Genomic DNA, 25,210 nt, shown 5'->3' with positions numbered 1-25,210 from the left:
TAGTAATGTAAAAAAACACTGGAGCTTTTTGTGTGTTTTCCATATTTTCAATGCTTCCCCTGAGTAAAAATCTCAGCATGCATGCTTGCTAAGTCACTTCCGTAAAGTCCAACTTTGTGACCCTAGGGACTGTAGCCTACCAGTCTCCTCTGTCCTTGGGATTCTCCAGGCAAGAATATTGAATTGGTTTGCCATTCCCTTCTCCAGGGGATCTTCCTAACCCAAGGATAGAATCCACATCTCTTACGTCTCCTGCACTGGCAGACCGATTCTTTACAACTAGCACCAAAAACCTCAGCCCACGTATACTATAGCATCTCTGAAAATCCTAAAAAGTGGGTGGGCCCTCATGGTTTACTGTGATTTTAATTAAAAGCAAGAAACTAAAAAAAATTAAAATAAAATAAAAGCAAGAAACTCATTGATGAGCCTCATGAAGTCCCTGCCATCCTGGAATGTTAAACCTTGGCTCACGGCTGCATGAAACTAAAACGAACAGCTCGAAAATAAAGAAGTTGTTCAAATTGATTATTTGAATTGATGGAGGCTGTAAATCACAAGGATCTGCCCAATTTCAGAGCAACAATTTTATGCAGACACCTTCCAAAAAAGCAATGCTATCTCAGACTAAACTTTTGCAATGTCTAAAGTACATTCTCATGCATTTTCTCTTCTTTTTGAGAATGTATGGGAAAAAGTTCCTCACCTAAACACTTTCCTGTCCTGACTTTTGTGACTAACAGCACTGAATCCCAGGTTATGAAGAAGGGGACAGTCACACGCAACCTCTGGCCACTTCAGGTCCATCCCACAGCCCTTGGCCCACAGTTTCTGACATGTGTCTACAACATGACACAGATTTGGGCTTAAAGTTGTGACTTGCCTAGATCAACTCCTTGTTCAAAGTTGCTTATAGCACAAATCTATTTAAAACAGAAACAGTGCTAAGGAGATTTATCGTTTAGAGATGGTGCTGAAAGACAATCACATTGCCTTTGGTTTGGAAAGATGGTTTACAAGGCTCAGCTGCCCTACTGCAAGTTAACCCGCTTAAACTCCCCCCGAGCCCCTTTTCTCTGCCCCCTGCCCTGGTCCTGCCCCACTTGGCTCCAGCCATGCATCTGCCCTCACCTGCACTTACCTGTCTCCATGCCCGGGTCCTCCTCCTCTGTTCTTTCCTTTGGTCCTGCTCCCCACCACCCATGCCTCACCTCAAGCCTCTAGCGTGTTTGAGGTGACTTAAGGCACAGTGGTCTGAACTGAACTAAAAGGATGGAAGCAGAAGGAATTCTTATGCTCTTTGTAGCTAATGAATTTCTCTGGTGCAAATTCATTATTAAGTGCAGATTGCAGCTAAAATGGTTCTTCTGGGAATAACAGAAGGATATCAGATCTTAAGGGGACTGCTAATTGAAAGGAATTGCTGGCTGAGAAGCTTTTAATAAACATTTACTTTCTATGGCTTAAAAATAAGACTGCCAGAGAGGGGAGGGGAGAGCTGGAGACAACTCTATAACCTTGTTAAAAATAGCCGGAGATTGATTAAATTTGCTTGTAATTGTTAAGGACTTATCTTTCTCTTTCTGACGCACAAGAGGTACCTGGTCAATTAAATCCATAGCCAGCATCTCAGATGAAATGATTGTTTTAGGAAGATCTGAGTCAGTGGTGGATGGTGCTCTGTGCTTAACTCATCAGTATTCTCCAAAACTGAGTTTGTTTAAAGCACCAGCTTGGGGCTTCCCCGGTAGCTCTGCGGTAAAGATTCTGCCTGCCATGCAGGAGACGCAGGTTCGGTCTCTGGGTCTGGAAGATCCCCTGGAGGAGGGCATGGTAACCCACTCCAGCTTTCTTGCCTGAGGAGTCCCAAGGACAGAGGAACCTGGTAGGCTATAGTCCATGGGGTCACAAAGAGTCGGGCATGACAGAAGTGACTGAATACACATGCATGCAAAGCACCAGCTTACATACAGCTGATCCACGTCATTGTACAGAAGAAGCTAACACAACGTTATGAAGCAATTATACTCCAATTAAAATAAAATAGAACACTACCTTATTACATCGTCAAGTTTTCAACTGTAAGCATCTCTTGCCTTCTATCCTTGGTCATATCATTTTATCTTTCTGTGTCCTTTCTTTTCTGGGCCATTCTCCCGTAAGACAAATTGTTCCTGAAATTTCACTCACAAAGCCTGTCCCACATAGAGACTAGACAGTAAACGTGATTTACCAGAAGTGCAGTGTTTAGCCAACAAACCTCAATGTGATTCCAGAAGAGAGAGGGATCCCAACACACGAGTCTGAAAATATCTAAATGACCCAGTGGGCAGGGAAGCTGCAGGAAGAGACCCGAAATCTGTTTCTGGTACCTCTTGCTCTCACTTATCACATTGGTATTGTTTCCTCATGGACAGAGTAAGGAGGTTGCCCGTAGGAACTTTTTAAGGTCGTCCTTAGAAAAATATCTGTGGCCTTGTTGTGCCAGATTTGTATAATTTAAAAGAGCTACTGTTCCTGTATTACTGAGGACAGAAAGGTGCAATACTTGAGAATAAACACAACTCAATTTATTGTGTTTTAACAATTTTTATTTTTTTCTCCCACTATGCCCCACCCGCAGCATCCCCAACACCCTACCTCCTCCACTACCCTCTAAAATAACAAAAATCTCATTTTTGTCAGAATATATGGAGACATCTGTTCTGGACATTTGCAAATAGGAGAAATTCAAAATTGAGATCATCTTTAGCTTATTCACTTCTGAAGGATTTGATAGACACTCATTTCAAATATTTATCTGAATTACTTGGCATGCTAGGACTTCCCTGGTAGCTCAGTAGTAAAGAATCTGCCTGTCAATGCAGGAAATGCAGGTTTGATCCCTGGGTCGGGAAGATACCCTGGAGCAGGAAATGGCAACCCATTCTAGTATTCTTGTCTGGGAAATCCTGTGGACAGAGGAGCCTGGTGGGCCATAAAGAGTCAGACGCAACTGAACAACTAAACAACATTAAACTTGGCATGCTATCATAGAAGATGAGCAACCAAAATAATTACTTACATCTAAGGTAGCCTGGAATTAGTCTGTTTCACACCTAAAATGTCTCTGAAAGACTGATCATGAATAAATAAATTTCAAAAACCCAACCGTCTCCCCACAGTTAGTCATAAATTTTTAACCTTGGATTCATTGTATGTCTTTGGGTCTTGGGTTTTAAGTTTTTTGAGCAAGGCTTTGGTAAAATGAAATATCCCCTTATTATTTCTTAGAAAACATAATTCATACCACATCCAAGAAAGCAGGTTTGACATTATATATATAGCATTTCCATGTTGACTATTAATATTGACTCTGATATCTTTATGGACAGGAGCTGGTGCTGTGGAGTTTTCAGCTCAGACTTTGTTGAGAGTCAATCCTGGGTTTTCAGCTGCCATCATCACAACAGACAGTGGTCTGATCCATGCTGGGCCTAGGCACTGCTGGGAGGCTCAGTGTCTAGATATCTCTGCACTGTTGTGGGTGACACAGACCACAGTGGACAACTTGGGCAGCAGGTGTTCAGAAAAAGCATAATGTCAGGAAAACATCGGCAGTACAGAGTTGATTGGGGCTTCCCTGGTGGCTCAGATGATAAAGAATCTGCCTGCAATGCAGGAGACCTGGATTCAATCTCTGGGTTGGAAAGATCCCTGGAGAAGGGAAAGGCTACCCACTCCAGTATTCTTGTCTAGAGAATCCCCAGGGACAGAGGAGCCTGGCGGGCTACAGTCCATGGGGTCGCCAACAGTCAGCCATGACTGAAGCAACTGAGTGCAGTACAGAGTTGATTGGCTGCAAAGAGGTCTGTTGGAGGAAGCTCAACCCAGGAGGATTGATCTCCAGAGCAGGACCTGAGCCCAAGGGTGATGGCTACAAGCTAGATGTAGCCAGTTCAGTTCAGTTCAGGTCAGTCGTTCAGTCATGTCCGACTCTTTGTGACCCCATGAATCGCAGCATGCCAGGCCTCCCTGTCCATCACCAACTCCTGGAGTTTACTCAAACTCATGTCCATCGAGTTGGTGATGCCATCCAGCCAGGGCCCAGGAAACAAAAGGTAAGAAGTCACGTCCTGAAAATGTAGTGCTAAGTTGCTTCTGTGCTGATGGCATAAACCAGTGTTGACTGAAGGGCCTCGCTTCTGTTGTCAACCTCAAACAGAAACCAAAGGATCTCTCTCCATGGCCTGGCCCCAAACCAGGCTGTAAACCACATGCAATTCTGACTTTTTGTGAAATGAGCTATCTCAGAAATATGGGCTTATGTTTGTCATATGGAAATATTTATTGAGAACCTATGAAGTGTCAATTGTGGTCCTGGACTCCTGAGACCCAAAGATGGGCACAAGATGGTCACTGACTTGAAATGGTCAGAGAGACAAGACACACTCACAGGATGTTTTCCTGGGAGTGAACGTGTCTTCTCCCACCAGACACTTAACCGCAACACTGGTGCCCCATACAAGACAGTACTTACCCCTTTTCAGGAAGAGTTCTAACAAGCTTCTCTATCATCATTCGTGCTATGTCACTTCAGTCGTGTCCAACTCTTTATAATCCCATCGACTGTAGCCCTCCAGGCTCCTCTATCCATGGACTTTCCCAGGCAGGAATACTGGAGTGGGTGACCATTTCTTTCTCCAGGGATTGAACCTAGGTTTTGACCTAGGGATTGAACCTGCTTCTCTTACATCTCCTGCATTGCCAGGTGGGTTCTTTACCAGTAGCACCTCCTGGGAAGCCCTCTCTATTATCAGTTGTGACAAATTAACAAACAGGGCAAAATAGCTCCACAATAAGAAGGAACATCGAGGGATAATAACATTTGGTTTCAAGATTGAAATTGTAGGATAAGAATGTTCCAGCACAGTACGTATTGTCAAAACAGAAGAGCAGTGTCTCCTAAGAAACTAAATTATCTGACTTTTGTTCATTTTTGTCTTTGTGGCAGCTTGCTCTCTCTGCATCTAATTTTTTTCCATGGGAAACTGTTAAGGCCATTGTGACATTGTATGTTTCTGAGTGAGAGAAAAAAGAGAAAAACACTGAGAAAACTTTGTAATCAAGTCAGATCAAAGGCATTTTTACATTACCTATTTTTTCTGAGAAAAGTTCATTTTTTTTCCCTAAGAAAATTTCAAAAGAAAAGTAAAATCTAGACTCAGACATTTTTACCTGATACTCAGAAGAGCATTTTTCAGGCTGTGATTCTTTGGTGAATTTTAAGTAGTTTTACCACAAAAAAGCAAAAACATTGTTGCTTAACTATTAACATGTTATGAAATATAAACACCTAAATTCTTTTCCCATATCAAATACATCACTCTTTTGGTGCTTGCAAGTTAGTACACTGAAGTCATTTATGATGCTCCTAAGGATTGTTCTGTTGTAAGAATAAAAATGTGAAAATAATCATTTTCCAATTTACATTAATTCGTGGACAAGCAGCTGTAATATGTCGATGGTGGCCTACAGAGATGAGTAAGTCATGATCCCTTCTCTTAAGGAACTTGCAGTCTACTGGAAGAAACTATGTAACACGCTTATCTGTGAACCTCAAGAGAATTGTGGAAAGTGCTATAAAATACCCATGACATAATGCAATGGGCTCCCCAGATGGCTCAGCGGTAATCTGCCTGCAGTGCAGGAGACGCAGAAGATGAGGGTTCAATCCCTGGGTTGAGAAGAACCCCTGGAGAAGGAAATGGCAACCTGCTCCAGTATTCTTGCATAGAAAATCCCATGGACAGAGGAGCCTGGTGGGCTACAGTCTGGGGAATCACAGAGTCAGACACAACTGAGTGACTGAACACACACACACAGTACATAATACAGTGACGCATTAAGGACTCACACTAGGCTATTTTCATCTCTTACTCTTTACAATCCTAGAAAGTCAGTAATTAATTCTTATCTTAGAGATAATGAAAAGTTACTTGGAAAGATGCAGTGGTCTCCTGAGTTTTCCCAGTTAGGCAGTGGTAGAGATGAAATTCATGTCTATTTGATTGCATGACCCATAATTCATACCTCTCAGCAAAGAAGTGTGATCACAAAGGAGGCAGCAATGGTTGAAGAATAAAATAAGATGAGTCTTAACAGCACTTACTATGATCCACCCCCCCAACCCCCCTACCTCCAATTCCTGCTGCAAAGTGAAACTGGCTTCTTCCTCTGCCCGCTCATTTCTGCATCTAATCTTGTGCAGTCTTTGCAGAACAAGAGGGCTTCAGAAGCCAGCAGCCAGTGCACTGCCATGGGTTATATCAGGCTAAGCAGTCCAAGTTATTCTATATTGATCTGACAAACAGTCTTTGAAAAATAGTGCCTTAATGATGCAAGACAACAGAGCTAACTAGTTGGCTCAGACAATGACTATTTTTAGTGAGGAAAATAAAAGAAAAATCAGTTACTTGACTTTTGCATAACCTCAGCACTTCACCTTTGGACTCAGAAGTTGCCCTGGTAATTTGCAAGATTGGATGTTCTTACCTAGCCCTTAGTTAACTATCCAGGATGAGGAAAGAGACTGGAGTTCAGTATAAATTAGGTCACTCACTGTAACATCAAAAAACAGCCAAGGGTTCCCCAACCAACATGCAGCTCTGATCAGTGGAGACCAGTTTCAGGAAAGGAGAGAGGAAAGAGGATTGCTCTGCTCTTTTGCACAAGTGAAAACTCACAGTGGGTGGGCTTCTTTTCACAGAAGTAGAACGGCTTTATTAGGATTTTAATTCAAGTACATTAATTATGTTGGGCTTCCCTGGTGGCTCTGCCTGCCAATGCAGGAGATGTGGGTTCGATTCCTAGGTCAGGAAGATCCCCTGGAGAAGGAAATGGCTACCCACTCCACTATTCTTGTCTGGGAAATCCCATGGACAGAGGAGTCTGGCAGGCTACAGTCCATAGTGATCTAGCACACAAGCACGCAAGGTATATAGGAAGCACATCAGATCATTTCTAGATGAAAGAGTTTGACTGCCTTGTGCAGAAACCACAGAATGAGGTCAACTGGCACCTATGTAGGGGTGCAGGGCAACCACAAGAGCCCTGATCCACTTCCCAGTTTGGTCAATTTGGCCTTTGGGTCAGGGCCCTTTTATTGAAGGTGCTAGATTTCTCCCCATTTATAAAAATTAAATATTTTCAATGTATGCTTGAAATCCATTTCTTGCTTAGACCACATTATATCCTCACCAGATCAAGATGTTGAGGGAAAATCAGTGCTGTTAAACTACAGAAACTGGGGACTTCCCTGGTGGTCCAGTAGTTAAGAATCCACCTGCCAATTCAGGGGACACAGGTTCGATCCCTGGTCCAGGAAGGTCCCACATGCAGTGGAGCAACTAAAGCCCATGAGCCACAACCACTGAGCCCATGCCCTGCAACTACTGAAGTCCAGGTGCCCTAGAGCACACGTTCTGCAAAAAGAGAAGCCACCACGATGAGCAGCCCTCCCATCGCTGCTAAAGAGCAGCTCCTGCTTGCCTCAACTAGAGAAAAAGCCTGCTCGGCAACAAAGATTCAGTGCAGCCAAAAATAAACAAATAAGTAAAGTATACACACTGCTCAAGCACTATGTTTAAGGCAGTGTTCTCTTTAATTTCTAACTAACAGTATTATTAATTCATTGCTGGAGATGACACAGAAGTCAAACCAGAGTTAAAGCAAGCCCCTCAACCACATGATAATTGCAATCTTTATAGGTTTAAATTGCTTCCAGGGTGTACTTTGCCAAAGTCATTCTTGAATGAGACCTTGCGGTCAAATAGTATTTGTGTCCTTTAGTCAATAGAAGTGTAGCACCATCTTTTTTTAATGATTGCCTCAAACTTTATTAACATTTTTTAGTCATTAAGAACAATATTTGACATAGAACTCAGCAAATATCATAGTAAAAACAAATGTTCTCTACAATAACCTTGACTTTTATGACATTTTACACAGGGAAAAGTAGTCTGCCTGACCTTTCAGCCAGAACAAATAAGATGCCAATCGCCAAATTCGCATGATAATTCTAGTCTCAGAAAATGGGATACAGCTTTGCAATCAAAATGCTGGTATTGTGTGATGACTGTTGCTATTGTTGTTTAGTCGCTAAGTTGTGTCCGAATCGTTGCAGTTCCCTGGACTGTCGACCACCAGGTTCCTCTCTCCATGGGATTTTCCAGGCAAGAACACTGGACTGGATTGCCATTCCCTTCTCCAAGGGATCTTCTCAATCCAGGGATCAAACCTGCATCTCCTACATTGCAAACTGTTTCTCTACTATCTGAGTCACTGGGGAAACCACACAAAAATGGACCCATAGAGTCCACATATTCTTCATGGACCAAACTTAAGCAATGAAATAGTACACTAAATGGAAGAAAATATGATTGCACTTAACATATCTTAACTTAATGATCAGGGATTCTAAAGATTTAATTTCTATTTCCTAGTCTGCTTTTTAGACTTTTTACACTCTCCCTAGCCCTTTCTCTGAGATGCATTAAAAGTTCCCAGCGTTCCCTGTAAACGGTGACTATAAAGTGATAAGGCTTTCATCAGTCCACTCATAAAAATAAATCATCTTATTTTATCATTCAGACTGTGGCTTTGTATTGACATGTTTGGCCCACTTTCAGCTATCAAAAGACATTCCATGAGGAAACATGATGTAATGACAAATACTATCCATAGAGTACAGAAGTTTGGCTTAAATGTGAGCTCTGCCACTTCCTGGTTTTCATTTAACCCCACCAAGCCTTAGGCTCAATCTGGAAAATGGGAAAAATAACTAATTCCCAGAGTTCATTTCAGGATGGAGTAAAAGAAAATATGTAAAAGGGCTTTATGAATTTGATATGGTTATAAATCATGTATAATTATCATCATCATCATCATTATTATCTTTGACCCAGAGCAGACATTATTAGTGGCTTTTTAATTGGCATATAATATGTCTCTTTTCCTAGGACCTGTCCCCAAAATAAATGAGGTTGTGTAGCTAGGCAATGTCCAGACTATGCTAATATAGAGCCGCGCTACTTAGGAGTTATATGACTTCTCTCCAGTTACCAATCTCACTAAGATCCAGTTTCCTCACCTGAAAAATGAGGAATGTCTTTGTCTTTACCTCAGAGGCAAGAAACAAGGATTAAATAAGAAAATCCCATAGGGTATCTGGCACATGATAAGCACTCAATTATCATTTTCATCAGTACTGAATTCTCTCAGGGTAGATACTTGGGAAAGATGTACTGTTCTATAAAAATAAATATTAGGGTCCATAGTGCATCAAAAGCTATTTAAATCCTCTTAATATAATGTATTTGAAGGGTTGCCTTTTCTGTCCAAAGAGACTAAATCCAACAGTAATGAAGGTATACTCCCTTGAAGCTTTCTACCAAGATCCTAAACTTCCTAAACTCTTTACCTCCACATCCTTGAGCTGTAGGTACCCAGTCTTCTTCTGAATGTAGACAGCTGCTGTTAGTACCTGATGATGTGAGAAAACATGAAGCAAATCCAAAAACACCAAAGCTACACATTATATTAGAAGACCTAAAGGGTAGAAACCTAAATCCATTAAACAAACTCTTTGTGGGATAGACACATTTCCAAAGAATTACTTGCTTTACAAAATGACTAGTTGTAGGATTCTTTGAAATAAAAAGTTCCTTGCAATACTATGCAGCAATTAAGGGACTATATGTAAATTAGATGTACATGCAGATGACATCACCCTTATGGCAGAAAGTGAAGAGGAACTAAAAAGCCTCTTGATGAAAGCGAAAGAGGAGAGTGAAAAAGCTGGCTTAAAGCTTAACACTCAGAAAACTAAGATCATGGCATCTGGTCCCATCACTTCATGGGAAATAGAAGGGAAGACAGTGGAAACAGTGTCAGACTTTATTTTGGGGGCTCCAAAATCACTGCAGATTGTTATTGCAGCCATGAAATTAAAAGATGCTTACTCCTTGGAAGGAAAGTTATGACCAACCTAGATAGCATATTAAAAAACAGAGACATTACTTTGCCAACAAAGGTCCGTCTGGTCAAGGCTATGGTTTTTCCAGTGGTCATGTATGGATGTGAGAGTTGGATTGTGAAGAAAGCTGGGCACGGAAAAATTGATGCTTTTGAACTGTGGTGTTGGAGAAGACTCTTGAGAGTCCCTTGGACTGCAAGGAGATCCAACCAGTCCATCCTAAAGGAGATCAGTCCCAGGTGTTCATTGGAAGGACTGATGCTGAAGCTGAAACTCCAGTACTTTGGCCACCTCATGTGAAGAGTTGACTCATTGGAAAAGACCCTGATGCTGAGAGGGATTGGGGGTAGGAGGAGAAGGGGATGACAGAGGATGAGATGGTTGGATGGCATCACCAACTTGATGGACATGGGTTTGGGTAAACTCCAGGAGTTGGTGATGGACAGGGAGGCCTAGCGTACTGCGATTCATGGGGTTGCAAAGAGTCGGACACCACTGAGCGACTGAACTGAACTGAACTGAACTGATAACAATACCTATGGATCTTAAAATGGGGCTTCCCAGGTGGTGCAATGATAAAGAATCTGCCTGCCAATGGAAGAGATGCAAGAGATGTGAGTTTGATTCCTAGGTTAAGAAGATCCCCTTGAGAAGGGAATGGCAACCTACTTCAGTATTCTTGCCTGGAAAATTCCATTGACAGGGGAGGCTGATGGGCTACAGTCCATGGGGTTACAAAGAGTTTGGATACAACTGAGTGACTGAGCACATGCACATGCACACTTGGATCTTAAAAACATGGCACTGGATGAAAAAAAAAAGTAAAATATTTTTAATACAATGACATTTAATAATGCATGGTAATAGAACAAAGATAGGAACGAATATCAGTTTCTTAGAATGTCACGTACACATTCACCATGCGACCCAGCAATCACACTTGTAGCTATTTATTCTAGAGAAAGGAGGCATACAGTCACACAAAATTGTATGTTTAAGTATTCACAACAGTTATATTTATAATCACCAAAACATAGAGACAACCCAAATATCCTTCAAAGGGTAAAATGATAAACAAGCTGTGTGAGGCGAACTTGATTACCACTACGATACAGAAACTTGCCCAAACATGGTGCATCCATACAATGGAATAGTACTCAGAAATAAAGAAAAATGATTGATACAGGCAATAACTTTGATGAGTCTCAAGTTGAGTGAAGAAAACCTAATCTCAAAATATTTAACACTGCATAAATCTGTTTGTATAACATTTTCGATATATCAAAAGTACAGTGGTGGAGAACAGACCTATAGTGGCCAGGGTTACAGTGAGGATTGAGTTTAACTATAAATGGAAATCACGAGGAGTTTATTTAGCATAACTTTAGCTTCATTATGGTGACAGTTTAATGAATCTACATGTGTGAAAAAATGTAATGGAACTATACACCAAAAAAAAATAATAATAATGTGCTTGTTAAAACTGGTGACATTCAAAATAAGGTGTGTAGCTTGTTAACAGTATTGCTCCAAGGTTAACGTCATTATTTTGACTGACAATTGTAATACTATTATGTAAGTTGTTATCATTGGGGGAATCTGGGGGAAGTTCCCTTGGGAACTATGTACTATTTTTTTCAACTTCTCTGTGAGTCTAAAATTATTTCTAAGTGAAAAGTTTTTTTTAAGAACAAATGCCAATTAAAGGGATGCATATTAAACACGTTTTCATGGTTGCCTATGTGAAGAAAGAAATAGGGTCCTGAAGGTGAGGGAGAAAGATATTTCAGAATCTATACAAATATTTGACTTATAATTTTAAGGGGTGACATTACAGTTCTCTGTTGCTAGATTATACACATCATGAAGTCAAGAACTATTTATAAGTCATTTCTGGATCTCTCAGGGACTAGCATAGTGACATGTATATAGGTTCACAATGAGCATTCATTCTATTATTAAAAAAGTAAACTTGTTAGCATATCTATTTCATAGCCAAACTCTATAAAGCAAACAATTCTAAATTTGCAAGTCTGTTTTGGTGGAAATGTTGATATTTCATGAATACATACTTTAACCATGATGCTTTATAAATAAGTGTAAGTGTTAGTCAGTCAGTCGTGTCTGACTCTTTGTGACTCCATGGACTATAGCCTGCCAGGCTCCTCTGTCCATGGAATTCTCCAGGCAAAAAATACTAAAGTGGGTTGCCATTTCCTTCTCCAGGGAATCTTCCTGACCCAGGGATAGAACCTGGGTCTCCTGCATTGCAGACAGATTCTTTACCATCTGAGTCACCAAGGGCTTTATATTCAGGTCTAAAATGTTTCTGTGTGAAGTTGAAGATGAAATTATATCTTACCTAGCTCTTCCCCAAAAGTGTAATCAACTGCCATCAGTAGGCAGTGGAAATAGCAGATGCGGGGGGGGGGGGGGGGGGGGAGCGTGCAATACAGTCTTAAAAGAGCCTTAATGTCTCTTCCCACCAGGATCTATCTTTCAATAGAAAAGAAATTATAGTTCCTAGAAATGTCCACATGGAGATTTCTGGAACCCAAACTGCGCTCTTGAGTTAAGATGCTCTGTTAATCAAGTCACATTTTTTGTTTCACTAGTTCTTGTATTTTATTCATGCTCCTCTTTCACCAGAAGTGGGCTTATATGTAATTTAATATTCCTTTATGATATTTTATGAATCAAGGCTATATCTAGACCAGTGATTGCAGTCCTTAAAGGTGTAATGAAGTTTGCTCAGAAATAATCAGACCATATTTTCTCACTCTTTGTTCAAAATATCTAGGAAGAGCACTTCATATAAAATGATCACATGGAGAAAAGACAGAAACTAGGGAAAGCAAGAGAGGGAGTTAGGGAAGAGGTGGGAGAGACAATTTGTACATGGTGAGAGGGCTGATGTTAAAATAATGGGTTTTTAAATAACTAGGTGGACGTGAAGAGGGAGACTCTGAAAGTTCACATGGTCTGAAAACAACATCGAAATTCCTGGGAGGGAATTTTTCTGAAACAAGACCCTCTGCTAGCTTTTCTCATCTCCAAATGTTGTGATCCCTCTGAGAATAGGATATGTAGCATTCTTATTCTTGACAGGAAAGGCAGGACATTTTCCTCACTGTGTTATAAGAAAGTCAACCACGTGACACTTGGTTACCCAGCTGCCATATTCAATAGGAAGTGTCTTCCTTTCGTTACAAACAGCATGTCTTCCGTTTTGTCTCTTGCCTGAGCCGACTGGAAACAATAACCGATTAAAGAAACAGGTTGGTTTGGCATGCCCTGTGTGACAAACTTAACTGAGCAATAAGTTTAAAATGTAAGAACTTTGTTAAGCACCATGAAAATAGAAAGTCATGTGAACCTTAGAGAGAGCTGCTCTTAAAAATGTAAAAAAAAAAAAAAATCTGTTTTTAAAAATGCTAATTGCTCTCCCAAATTTTGTTTTTGAATTTGCATCTTGAATTTGGACAACTTTCACCTACCTAGTTCCTCCTCCTGCACAATCCTTGAGGATATAAATAAAGCTCTATGTTCCCTGATGGCATCTTAATATAAAAGCAACATCTCTGCCTGGATTCACCAGAAAGCAGAGTCTGAGACAAGAACCAGGGGGCATGTGGTTTACTGGGAGATGGTTCTAGGGAAGAGAAGAAAGGAGGGACCACAGCCCGAGGTGCACTGTCTAGATGATCTCCATAATGGGTGATGGGTTGGACACCCCTGGGGGAGGCAAGAGGGGAGTTCTGATCCAGTGACCCCTCTGATCCTCCTGGTCAAGGGTGGTCCCAAGAATGGCAGGTCCTGGGGCAAAAATTAGGAGAAATGACTGCAGCTCCAGTAAGGCTACATCCTTTAGCCCAGTATTAGGTCAACAAACAGCAACAGCTTGAATAAAGTTAGACAGAGGCTGGGAGCCAGGGCACATGGCAGCCGTGCGGGGTCAAGGGAATCACTCTTCAACACTTTCAAGCACATTCATGCTTATTTGTGACAAAGTTAAATAATAATCGAATGATCTCATGCAGCTGTTGACAAGCAGATAGCTCCATGTTAGGACCCAGAATGGGCTTATGAAGTGGCACTAGTGGTAAAGAACCCACCTGCCAACGTAGGAGACATAAGAGACATAGGTTCAATCCCTGGATTGGGAAGATCCCTTGGAGGCGAGCAGGGCAACCCATTCCAGTATTTGTGCCTGGAGAATTCCATGGATAGAAGTATAGTCCATGAGGTTGCAAAGAGTCAGACATGACTGAGTGACTAACACTTTCATTTCCTAGGGACCATCTCTGTACTTACTAGCTTGGTAGATGGTCATGGAGGCTTTGACTGGGGTCTCCCCAAATGGGACTTTTTCTTAACACTATGGACCATAGCTCTCCAAACTTCTCTGTCCATGGGTTTCTCCAGGCAAGAATATTGGAGAGGATTGCCATTTCCTTCTCTAGGGGACCTTCCAGACCCAGGGATCGAATCAATGTCTCTTATGTCTTGTGCATTGGTGGGCAGGTTCTCTACCACTAGCGCCACCTGGAAAGCCCAAATAGGACTCTATATGCTATTGACTCCCTAGATGGAGGACCAGTCCTGTCATGTTTAGCACACTGTTTGTTCACATCCTATTCACCAAATTTTTGCAGTCAATTGTGGTATGACAATTTTCTCTGGGTTATTAAACACAGTTGAGAACACTGATGGCTGAGCAAATAGGATAAGGAAATAACCATCTCTATGATGATGGAGAAGGCTCTTCTCCTGTCCTCCCTCATCTCCATGAGCCTCTTGGAGGGAACATTCCAGGCTCAGAACAAGTGCTCACTGTCAGCACAGGAAAACTCCCTGCTCTCCTCCTGCTGATTTCATGTCACAGGCTACAACACTCTGGCCCGAGGAGACTTCTAGCTCTCTGCTATGAGAAATCAGGTCCTCAGGGTGAAACTGGGATAATCTCTAGACTCAACCAGCCAATGTAGACTTGGAACATGAGAACATTCAGTGTTCTCTTCTCAGCCTGTATAAGATACAGCTGATGGCTCCATGGAGAGTGAGGCTGCCCAACAAAGGGAGGAGTAAGGCACTCACCATGAGATTCTCCTACACACAGGAATGAAGTATTTTAGACCCAATGCGTGCAGACCTACAGCCCGTCTGTTCCCCATCTTTCTATAGCGCTGTTTTATTGTGGCTATTCTTTAGTCATTAAGTCATGTCCAACTCTTTGCAGCTCCATGGACTGCAGCATGCCAGGCTTCCCTGTCCTTCACTATCTCCCCGAGTATGATCAGACTCACATTCATTGAGTTGATGATGCCATCCAACCATCTCATCTTCTGTTGCCCTCTTCTCCTCCTGCCCTCAATCTTTCCCGGTTCCAGTGAGTTGGCTTTTCTCACCAGCTCAGTTCAGTCATTCAGTCATGTCCAACTCTTTGCAGCCCCACGGACTGCAGCATGCCAGGCTTCCCTGTCCATCACCAACTCCCAGAGCCTGCTCAAACTCATGTCCATGGAGTCGGTGATGCCATCCAACCATCTCATCCTCTGTCGTCCCCTTATCCTACTGCCCTCAATCTTTCCCAGCATCAGGGTCTTATCCAATGAGTCAGTTCTTTGCATCAAGTGGCCAAAGTATTGGAGTTTCAGCTTCAGCATCAGTCCTTCCAATGAATATTCAGCACTGATTTCCTTTAGGATTAACTGGTTTGATCTTCTTGCAGTCCACAGGACTTTCAAGAGTCTTCACAACACCATAGTCCAAAAGCATCAATTCTTCGGTGCTCAACTTTCTTTATGGTCCAACTCTCACATCCATACATGACTACTGGAAAAACCATAGTTTTGACTAGATGGACCTTTGTGAGCAAAGTAACGTCTCTGCTTTTTAATATGCTGTCTAGGTTTGTCATAGCTTTTCTTCCAAGGGACAAGTGTCTTTTAATATCATGGCTGCAGCTACCATCTGCAGTGATTTTGGAGCCAAAGAAAATAAAGTCTGTCACTGCTTCGCATCAGTCAGCTAATTTTGCCAGGATTCTGGAGAGATACAAACTCAAATCTCTTCTTCCCTTAGAATGGATGAATAAATAAATAATTAAATTATAATAAGATGATAATATGAATAGAGTAAAGTGTCTTAAAGAGAAGGCAAAATGATTGTGTTTGGACCAGAACAACTCTAAGAATCCAGTTGTGCTAGCAAAATCTAGCCCTGCAATGTGCATCAGCTTGGAGACCCTGTAGGCAGGCCCCCAGCCCACTGGGGCTGTAATACTGTGCCCCTGGATCACTCCTCCTTCTCTCTTCACTCCCCACTAGGTCCCCAAATGGATGTGATGGGTCAGATGCCCCAGGCATATGGAGTTTTCAGCCAACTTTTAAAATTGTAAATGGCCATAAGTCTGTTCCAGTGAAGGGATTTCAAAGCTGCAAGGCAGTATCTCATCTTTTAAAAAGAATAAAACATTATTATACTCAGGCACATACAGAACTTTCCTAATTTATCATAAAATCAGTCAACTCAACATGGTTGAGGATAAAGGTTCTGATTCTATCACAATCACTATTTCCTGGGTAATAAGAACAAACACGCTATTAATCTGTTTTTTTTTTTAAACATAGTTAATAATTTCTTTAATGTACTCCAACTGTTTGTAAGACTTCTCTGGTGGCTCAGTAGTAAAGAATCCTCCTGAAATGCAAGAGACAAGGGTTTGATTCCTGGGTTGGCAAGATCCCTGGAGAAGGAAATGGCAGCACACTCTATATTCTTTCCTGGAGAATCCCATGTGGACAGAGGAGCAGTCCACATGGAGGGCTACAGTCCACAGTGTTGCAAAGAATTGGACATGACATAGCAAGTAAACAGCAACAACAATTTTTGCTAGTAGTCTCTTAATCTTTTGGCAACATAAATTTAAGTTGTACCATGTCAATATCATGTCAGATAGTAGTCACTGCTATATTTGCTCCAAGCCACTCTTCTCCATTTTAATACATGTTTACCATTAAAATACTAGAATACTGATTTTACTATGAAATATTAGTATATTGGGACTCTAAAGAGGGTAACTGAGGGAGAAATGCTCCTTTTGTTCTCTGAGGGCTGAGTACCAGTTGCTATGAGGGCAAAAGAAATAGGGAAACTTCCTTTCAAATTCAGTAACTTTCCCATATATTTCACCTGAACTTACTGTTAGCCCATGGGGCCCTGGCCACACTGCCCATTTCAAAGACAATTATTTGGTGGAGAACAAGGCTCTATTACTTCCTAGTCCAGGTTTGAGGAAATACATGTGGACATGTTCATGTAATATGTGTCCTTACAAGAGGTGTGCATGAAAATTAAATGAAACAAAAATAACCATATCTCATAGGTAAATTTTATTTTCAGAGAAGACTAAAAATAAAATCAACAAAAGGGACTTTTTACCAAACACAAGATGCCAACCAGGTGTGGATTTTACGTTGTGTAAGCTTGTACTGTATAAAAATGCTCTGTACCGTGATATGAAGCTCTTAGTATCTTAACAGCACTAGAGCACTAGACTCCTCTGAGAACACAAATTAATTCTAATTATCTGAGCAAGAGAGAGAGGTGATGGAAATACAGCTCTTGGGTCAAATACATGCAGAGAAAGCCAAAGACTTGTTAGTCTGAGAGGCAGTGCTGCCTGGGGGAGAGAAATAAAACTGTGATGAATGAGGGAAAAGTGTCAAGGTTCTTGTCCCACTGGAGGACTTCTGGGAGGATATTCTCCATCTCTTTCCTTTTTGTAAATTCCCACGAAGAACCTTCCAGATGCACAATGTCCACATGTGCACTGGAGCTCTTAGTGGCTCCTGGTGAAAGGTGGTCCCCAGGGCACTGTGGTCCCTGGAGGCGTAACCACAGACAATGTGAGGGGGCAGCTCTACAGGTGACAGTTCAGTCCACTCCCCTTGGGGGAGGGTGGCTTAGGCTGGCCGCTTTGGGCTTAAGTCAAACGTGAGGTCATCCAATGCATTCTTTCCCTCCTCATGCATATTTGCCCCCCCCCCCAATGATTAATGGGATGATTAATGGGAAGCAGAATCTAATTTTAAAAGAATTTCCACTAGGCAACTTTCCACCATAGAAATATAGGACAGAATATTGCCATTTTTATTAATACTATTATTGGCACAAAGAAGAGAGAAGAAACTTGATGTTCCGGTGTTAAAAAAAAAAAAAAAGGTTTTGTGGCTGTAGCTGTTGTTTAACATATTCAATACAGAAATTTTAAGATGACAAACCATGAAATTTTGCTCCTTATCAGTGACTAATGAGGAGAGATAGATAGATAGATGTGTGTATTATGATATGTATATACTGTGAATGCAGATATGTATATACATATACATATATGTATATAGTAATGTAAAGCTTTATGTGTATCTAGACAACAGAAGAAAATACAAGTTGCTAGTATCACTCTTTATTAATATTGTTTCTTTAGAACTCTTATGCACAGATTTTACTCTGCGTTTTTCAGGTAGTAAAAATAACAGTGGTAACAGCTAAACTCTTTAATATGCTATAAGCTAGAGAAAGAAAATGTAACATTAGAAAATATACGCATAGCATCCTCATAGCTAGTAATGATTTCCAATTCAGCTATATCAGTAGTTAACATTTGATCAAATATTGTTTAAGGACTGAAGTGTTCCTTATAAATATGAGCCGTCTGAAACATGTTCTATATGTCTCATTTCCACACAAGTAATGTAAAGACTGTCTCCATCACATTAAACAGTGGGTTAAACTAGCTATGTAATGCTTGATATATATAATTTAACATACTAGCTGTATAATGCTTGATACACTGGACATTTGGAATTTTCCTCCCAAGCTTATCACACTATGTGTGTGGAGGGTGTGGGTGATGCATGGGAGTCTGTGTGCAAGACATGATAGGGAATTCTATAGGTGTGTTTGTGTGCCTACATCATCAGTAACAGAAGAAATTACAAAATTAAGATATTGCTAGGACTGCGATTATGTTGATAAAATTGATGAATTTCTGGTGTCCTTTCATGATGTAAGGAAAACTCTGTCTTCCACTAGCATGCTTCCCAAGACAGTAATTAGTAAGAATGACCCTATCAGAAAAATTAATCATACAACAAAGATGGCAAACATCTTCCAAATGTGTCCACCTCAGAGGAACAGATGGACATGCTGACATTTCTGAGTGGGCTTTATCGGAAACATCTCTTAGCAGGAATGAGAGCTGTGTGTTTAAAGCACTACCCTCTCACGCTCACTGCATGAACTTCATCGTCAGTGGCAAAGACTGGAAATTTGTTTTCTTCTTAAATGTTGCTCTTTGGTAATTATGCTAAAATTTTAACCTTGAATATGGCTTTCTCTAAATCCTTCCTGTATAAATATCTTTTCATTATCATGAACTTCCTTGGTCATCTATGCCTCTTGGGCAGTATTTGTCTTTTTATTAACATAGCAAAGCAGAATCCTAAGAAGAATCTTAGTGAGTCCCCTCCAGTCCCAACCTGGACCCAACATTGGGTCCTTCTGACACTCAGGAGGTCTAGAAACTGCTTTGCTTCCCAGCAGAGTGTTGACCTCCCTCATATGCCCTCAATCAGGCGAAGGCCAAGTTCAGTGTGATGGGAACACCTGTCAGAGTAAAATGCTTAAAGTAAATGAGAAGGACTAAAGGCATAAAGCCACTTGAATGACAAATATCAAAGAGATGGCATTGCAAATGAGCCCAGGATGCAGGTAACCTTGGTGAGCAGCGACATGCCCGTTCGTCATGAGCCCGGCACGCGCATAGGACACAGCTTCTCGTCCAGCGCTCACCCAGCCATGAAGGAGGATGGTTCTCTCCGCCTTCAGATAAAGAAGTCTGGCTCAGAAGCTAAGTGGCTCTGAGACTCAGAGGGGAGAAAATCCTTCCCAGTTAAATTATGACAGCCCATATACCAAGAGGACAAGACTGCTCACTCTGTGTCTTCAAGTAAGCAAAGGGGCATTTTCCAGGAACAGGCTGTCAGCCATCCTCCTCTCCCCCAGTGCAGACATGTGTTTGTAAAGTAGTATGAAGGATCTAGATGCCACTAGGATGGTAGCTTACAATCCCAAACTTCTCAACTCTGTCTACTTGGTAGACTGCTGCCAAGAACCATTCAAAAGCTAACTTACGGGGATTTCCCTGCTGGTCCAGTGTCTTCAACTCTGCACCCCCAATGCAGGGGACCAGGGTTCAATTCTTGGTCAGGGAACAAAATCGCATATGCTGCAACTGAGTGTTCGCAGGCCACAACAAAAGATTCCTTGTGCTACAACCAAGACCCAGTGCAGCCAAATAAATAAATTAGTAATTTTTTTTTAAAAAAAGCTAACTTGTGGAGTCACATGGATCAAGGCAACGCTTCTGTGTCTCTGACCAGCATCGTAAGTTCCCAGGCTTCACTGGTAGGTTGGCTGGAGTACAGCGGAAGCAACTGTCAGATCCGCTGAGTGAAGGTGCCAAGGCATCCATGAACACACTTCGTGGAAGGGCAGACAATGTAGGCTAATGTCACCACTGTGTTTGTCTCTGACCAAGGGTGCAGTTCAGCCTCTCTCAAGTTTCTTCTGTCCCAATTATTATTCCAAGTGATCTTACACAGCTGTCCCCAGTTTCCTGGGATTCAGTTCCAGACGTGAAGCCTCATGTCTACTGTGTCGCTGTTGTTGTTTAGTCGCTCAGCTTGTGACCCCATGAACTGTGGCCCACCAGGCTCCTCTGTTCACAGGATTTCCCAGGTAAGAACACTGGAGTGGGTTGCCTTCCTTCTCCAGGGGATCTTCCTGACCCAGGGATTGAACCCACAACTCCTGCACTGACAGGCAGATTCTCTACCACTGAGCCACCAGAGAAGCCCATTGCATCATTAGTTCTTACCAAAGGGATTATAATTCCTTACAGAATATTTCTGTTTTAAAACATCTTCCCTTTTTGGAGCCCAAGTAAAGCCTCAAGGTGTTTAACACAGGAAATAATTCCAAGCTCTTGGCCTGGTAGCTATTTAAAAGACAAACAAGCCCAAACACCTGCACAGAAGAGGTAGCTTGACAATTTTGCTCTTGTTTCTGGTACACCGTGACTTTTCTAGGAACACAAGTCCTTCTTTGTGTCATTCTAAATTTCTATGGATGAGAACTCATGAGCCTATTCTTTTGTATTTATTTCTCAATTCCCTAAGCAGTTTACTTGATTTAAAAATACAACGGAATGCCAGTTCAACTTCTTTGTCCAACCCAACATCTGTCCCCATTTGTTAGAATTGAATGATAAACATGGCCCACCTTCCTCTGCTTCCTGTGTTGATGTTTCATCTCTAGAGCAGATGTTATTACCTGTTAGTAGAGAGTGCACGGGGGTCTCTTTAGATAGATGTGGGGGGCTCTGTGTTAATGGGTACAGAATTTCCTGCCCTAAGAGAATAAATTATTATGAAACCAGGTCTTCCTGAAATCAAACCTCTGGCCATACGCTCCATGACAGTGCAATGTGGACTTGCATGATCCTCTCTTGAGGTGGGTATCAGCACAGCCCACACAACAGGTGGCAGAGGCAGAGGGGAAGAACGTGACACTGAAATTCAAATGTGTGTTTTCATCCCCCACTCACCTGTGGCAATTTTTTCTTACACTTGGCATGAGGAACAGGTGGGAACAGATGTGAGCATGGTCTACATTTCTGCTCACATTCACTGGGCCTTCTTATCTTCCAACCTTCCCTTCTGGCAGCTGATAAAGGATATTAACACATATATATGAAATTTAGAAGGATAGTACCAATGAGCCTATATGCAGGGAAGCAAAGGAGACACAGATGTAAAGAACAGACTTTTGAATTTAGTGGGAGAGGGAAAGGGTGGGATGATTTGAGAGAACAGCATTGAAACATATACATTACCATATGTAAAATAGATAGCCAGTGCAAGTTTGATGTATGACGCAGGACACCCAAAGCCGGTGCTCTGTGACAACTTGGAGGGTTAGGGTGGAAAGGGAAGTAGGAGGGGGATTCAGGAAGGAGGGGACATATGTATACCTATAGCCAATTCATGTTGATGTATCACATAAAACCATCACACTATTGTAATTATTCTCCAATTAAGATAAATAAAGAAAAAATTAACATAATCAAATGCAGTAAACCACTTACATATGAAGAAGATGGACGAGAACCAGTTGTGATCACAAAGCCTCTCTATTGTCATCATTTTTCCGAGCACAAACTAGAGAAAAGACCCAGTCTGACATTTTCCTCATGACTAAATTGTGAGTATAAGACTCCTGATGTCCATCACTGCTGATTTAGAGAAAGTGGAAAACTCTCCTGAGATTGCATGCTAATGTCTATTACATATCAATTGCTCTGCACTTCCAACTGAAAGCAAAAAGTGATATGATGGAGGCTCTTGGTCCATCTCATGCAAATAACTAATTGTTAAGGAATAGAATTTGAGGGACTTCCCCGGTGGTCCAGTGGCTAAGACTTCATGCTCCAAATGCAGGGGGCCCGGGTTCAACCCCTGGTCAGGGAACTAGATCCCACATGTCTCAACCAAGAGTTCCCATGCCACAACTAAAGATCCTGCAGGCCTCAACTAAATCCCAGCACAGTCAAATAAATAATCTTTTTAAAAAAAGAGATAGAACTTGAGACTTCCCCCTAATTCAATGTAATACATGTTGGTACATCCCAGAATGAACAGATTACAGGGCTCACTGGTACAGCTTCAGTGATGTGGGGTCATGCCCCAGCCTTGGGGGGCTAGGACAGAATCCAGCATGGAAGTAGTCAATCTCATACAGTGAGGTGGCTTCCAAGCTGGTGGTCTGCACAAGTCAGGAGCAGGAGTCATAAAGGAAGGTCTTCTCAGCAGTTCTAAACCACAACTGTAAGTTTCTACAGTGGAGAAAAGAGAGAGGATAACTCTAAGAAAACGTAATGTGAATGTGCAAAATACATTTCAGGCCACTGCATTGCTTATCAGAACTCAGAGCATTTTCCTCATCTTTGTGTCTTTACATATGTAGTTCCCATGGGCATTTTTGGAACTTTTTGCATGTTCTGAGTTTTTAAAATTCTGAAATCTTTTGCACATTCATGTTCATCTATATATATAATGTGTGTATAAATACATATATTATGTATATCAAGTATATGTTTAGGGTAAGCTCTTTTTTCATGCTATCAAAGAACAAATACAATTCTGTCAGAATAAAATGTGATGACTATTCACAGACAGCAGCTCTCACACCTAACAGGAAGTGGTGCTGGCTTTTAGGATTGTCGAGCTTGGGCTCATTCTCCCACTTTCCCAAACACGTTGGAAAATTAACATATAATGCTTACCATTACCACATTGATGATTCTACTCAGGATATTTTTAAAGCAGTGGGGTAATTTTATTGTGGATTCAATACACTGGTTTTCTTTCTTCTTTTGTATTGGTGTGAAATTTTCAGTAGTAAATATTTTTTTAAAAGGTATCAAAAAGGACTCCCATGGTCGTGCAGTGATTAGGACTCCATGCTTCCACTGTAGGAGATACAGGTTTGATCCCTGGTTGGGGAACTGAGATTCTGTATGCTACACAGCTCGACCAAAAATAAAAAATAAATAAATAAATAATTTTTACTTAAAAAAAAAAAAGGTATCAGGAGAACTTACAAGCATATACACTCTGGAACTTCACATGCTTTCTGTCCTTGGAGACATGTCTCTTGAATATTGTAAAGCACGTAGAGGCGCTGACCAGAAAGGGTCTTTGTAGATTTTCAAAGTAGCACATCCTTTCTATACCTCAATTTCACTTCCCTCTTCAAAACTGCAGGGCAGCAGGATGCTTTCAGGTTTTCCAGGTGGCACTAGTCATAAAGAATTTGCTTGCCAATGCCACAGGAGACATAGGTTTGATCCCTGGGTTGGGAAGATCCCCTGGAGGAGGAAACAGCAATCCACTCCAGTATTCCTGCCTGGAGAACCCCATGGACAGAGGAGCCTGGTAGGATATGGTCTCTAGGACTGCAAAGAGATGGACATGATTAAAGCGACTTGGCACTCACAGGATGCCTTCAATGAGGATGAAAATTGCAATGAGTCCTCAAAGTGAACCTTTAAGAATAAGGGTTAACTTGGGGCCTTAAGTGATAAACAGAGAAAGGCTACCCCATCCAGTATTCTGGCCTGAAGAATTTCACGGGCTATATAGTCCATGGGGTCGCAAAGAGTCGGACATGACAGAGTGACTTTCACTTTCCCGTTCACTTTTAAGTGATAAGCCACTAAGGCAGTTGTTTCCTGTGTGTGCTTGCACAGACACTGTGGTTCGCGGAAGAGCAGACAGGATCAGTCATCACTCCGGTCTCTTATCCTCCGTGTTTCCTTTCTAGGTATTTCCACACGATATACCTAGGTATTCGAAGTCGGCAGAGCGGGGAGAACGACCGGTGGAGGTTCTACTGGAAGATGGTGTATGAGTACGCGGACGTGAGCATGCTGCACCTCCTGGCTACCTTCTTGGAGAGCGCCCCCCAGCTGGTGCTGCAGCTCTGCATCGTCGTGCAGACGCACAGCCTGCAGGCCCTGCAAGGTAAGGGCTGCGGTTCGCTCCCCGCACCTGGGGGAGGATGCTCTGGCTCCCTTGTCACAATGCCAGGACCGCTCCAATAGCCTATGTTGACGCCGGTCATGGTGCTCCTGGTTAATGTCGGCTGCTTGACACCTGCCTTTGTGAACGAGGCTTATTTTCCTCCTCGCCTTCACTTATCATGGGTAATTTACGGAAAGACAATCGTTTTTTTGCTCTCAAGCTGCCCTCTGAGTAGGAAAAAAATCCTTTGGATTTTGCACTTGGTCAACATGAGAATGGAATCAGCTGAAGTTTTCTGGCTTGTATGATCATTTCCAAACATTTGAAGAAATGCTTATAGTCCTCTCTCTCTTGAATGTGTTACATATATTAGACATTATGTACATTATGTATGTAAATTTATAGATATATTTGAATATGAGGGTAATCTCTACCATTTCCTTTTGACATTAAGAGACAAAGGGAGAGAGAGATTAAAAAGAAATGATAAAGATTACCTTAATATTTTTAAAGAGAAGGTCACATGGGAAAATGTCAATATTGGACG

At 41.7% G+C, this 25,210-nt stretch overlaps 1 protein-coding gene across 1 annotated transcript in view; it reads left to right on the top strand.

Moving 5' to 3' along the window:
- XKR4 (XK related 4) overlaps nt 1-25,210 on the top strand; it is a 302,217-nt gene that overhangs the window by 164,701 nt on the left and 112,306 nt on the right. Inside the window, exon 2 of the mRNA XM_065903650.1 lies at nt 24,464-24,663. Coding sequence (XP_065759722.1) covers nt 24,464-24,663 — 200 coding nt within the window. The remainder of the gene's footprint in view (nt 1-24,463; nt 24,664-25,210) is intronic.

This window comes from Muntiacus reevesi, chromosome 12, assembly GCF_963930625.1.
Source record: "Muntiacus reevesi chromosome 12, mMunRee1.1, whole genome shotgun sequence".
NCBI lineage: Eukaryota > Metazoa > Chordata > Mammalia > Artiodactyla > Cervidae > Muntiacus > Muntiacus reevesi.
Note: the sequence above shows the minus strand (reverse complement) of the source record. Positions and strands in the feature narration are given on the sequence as shown.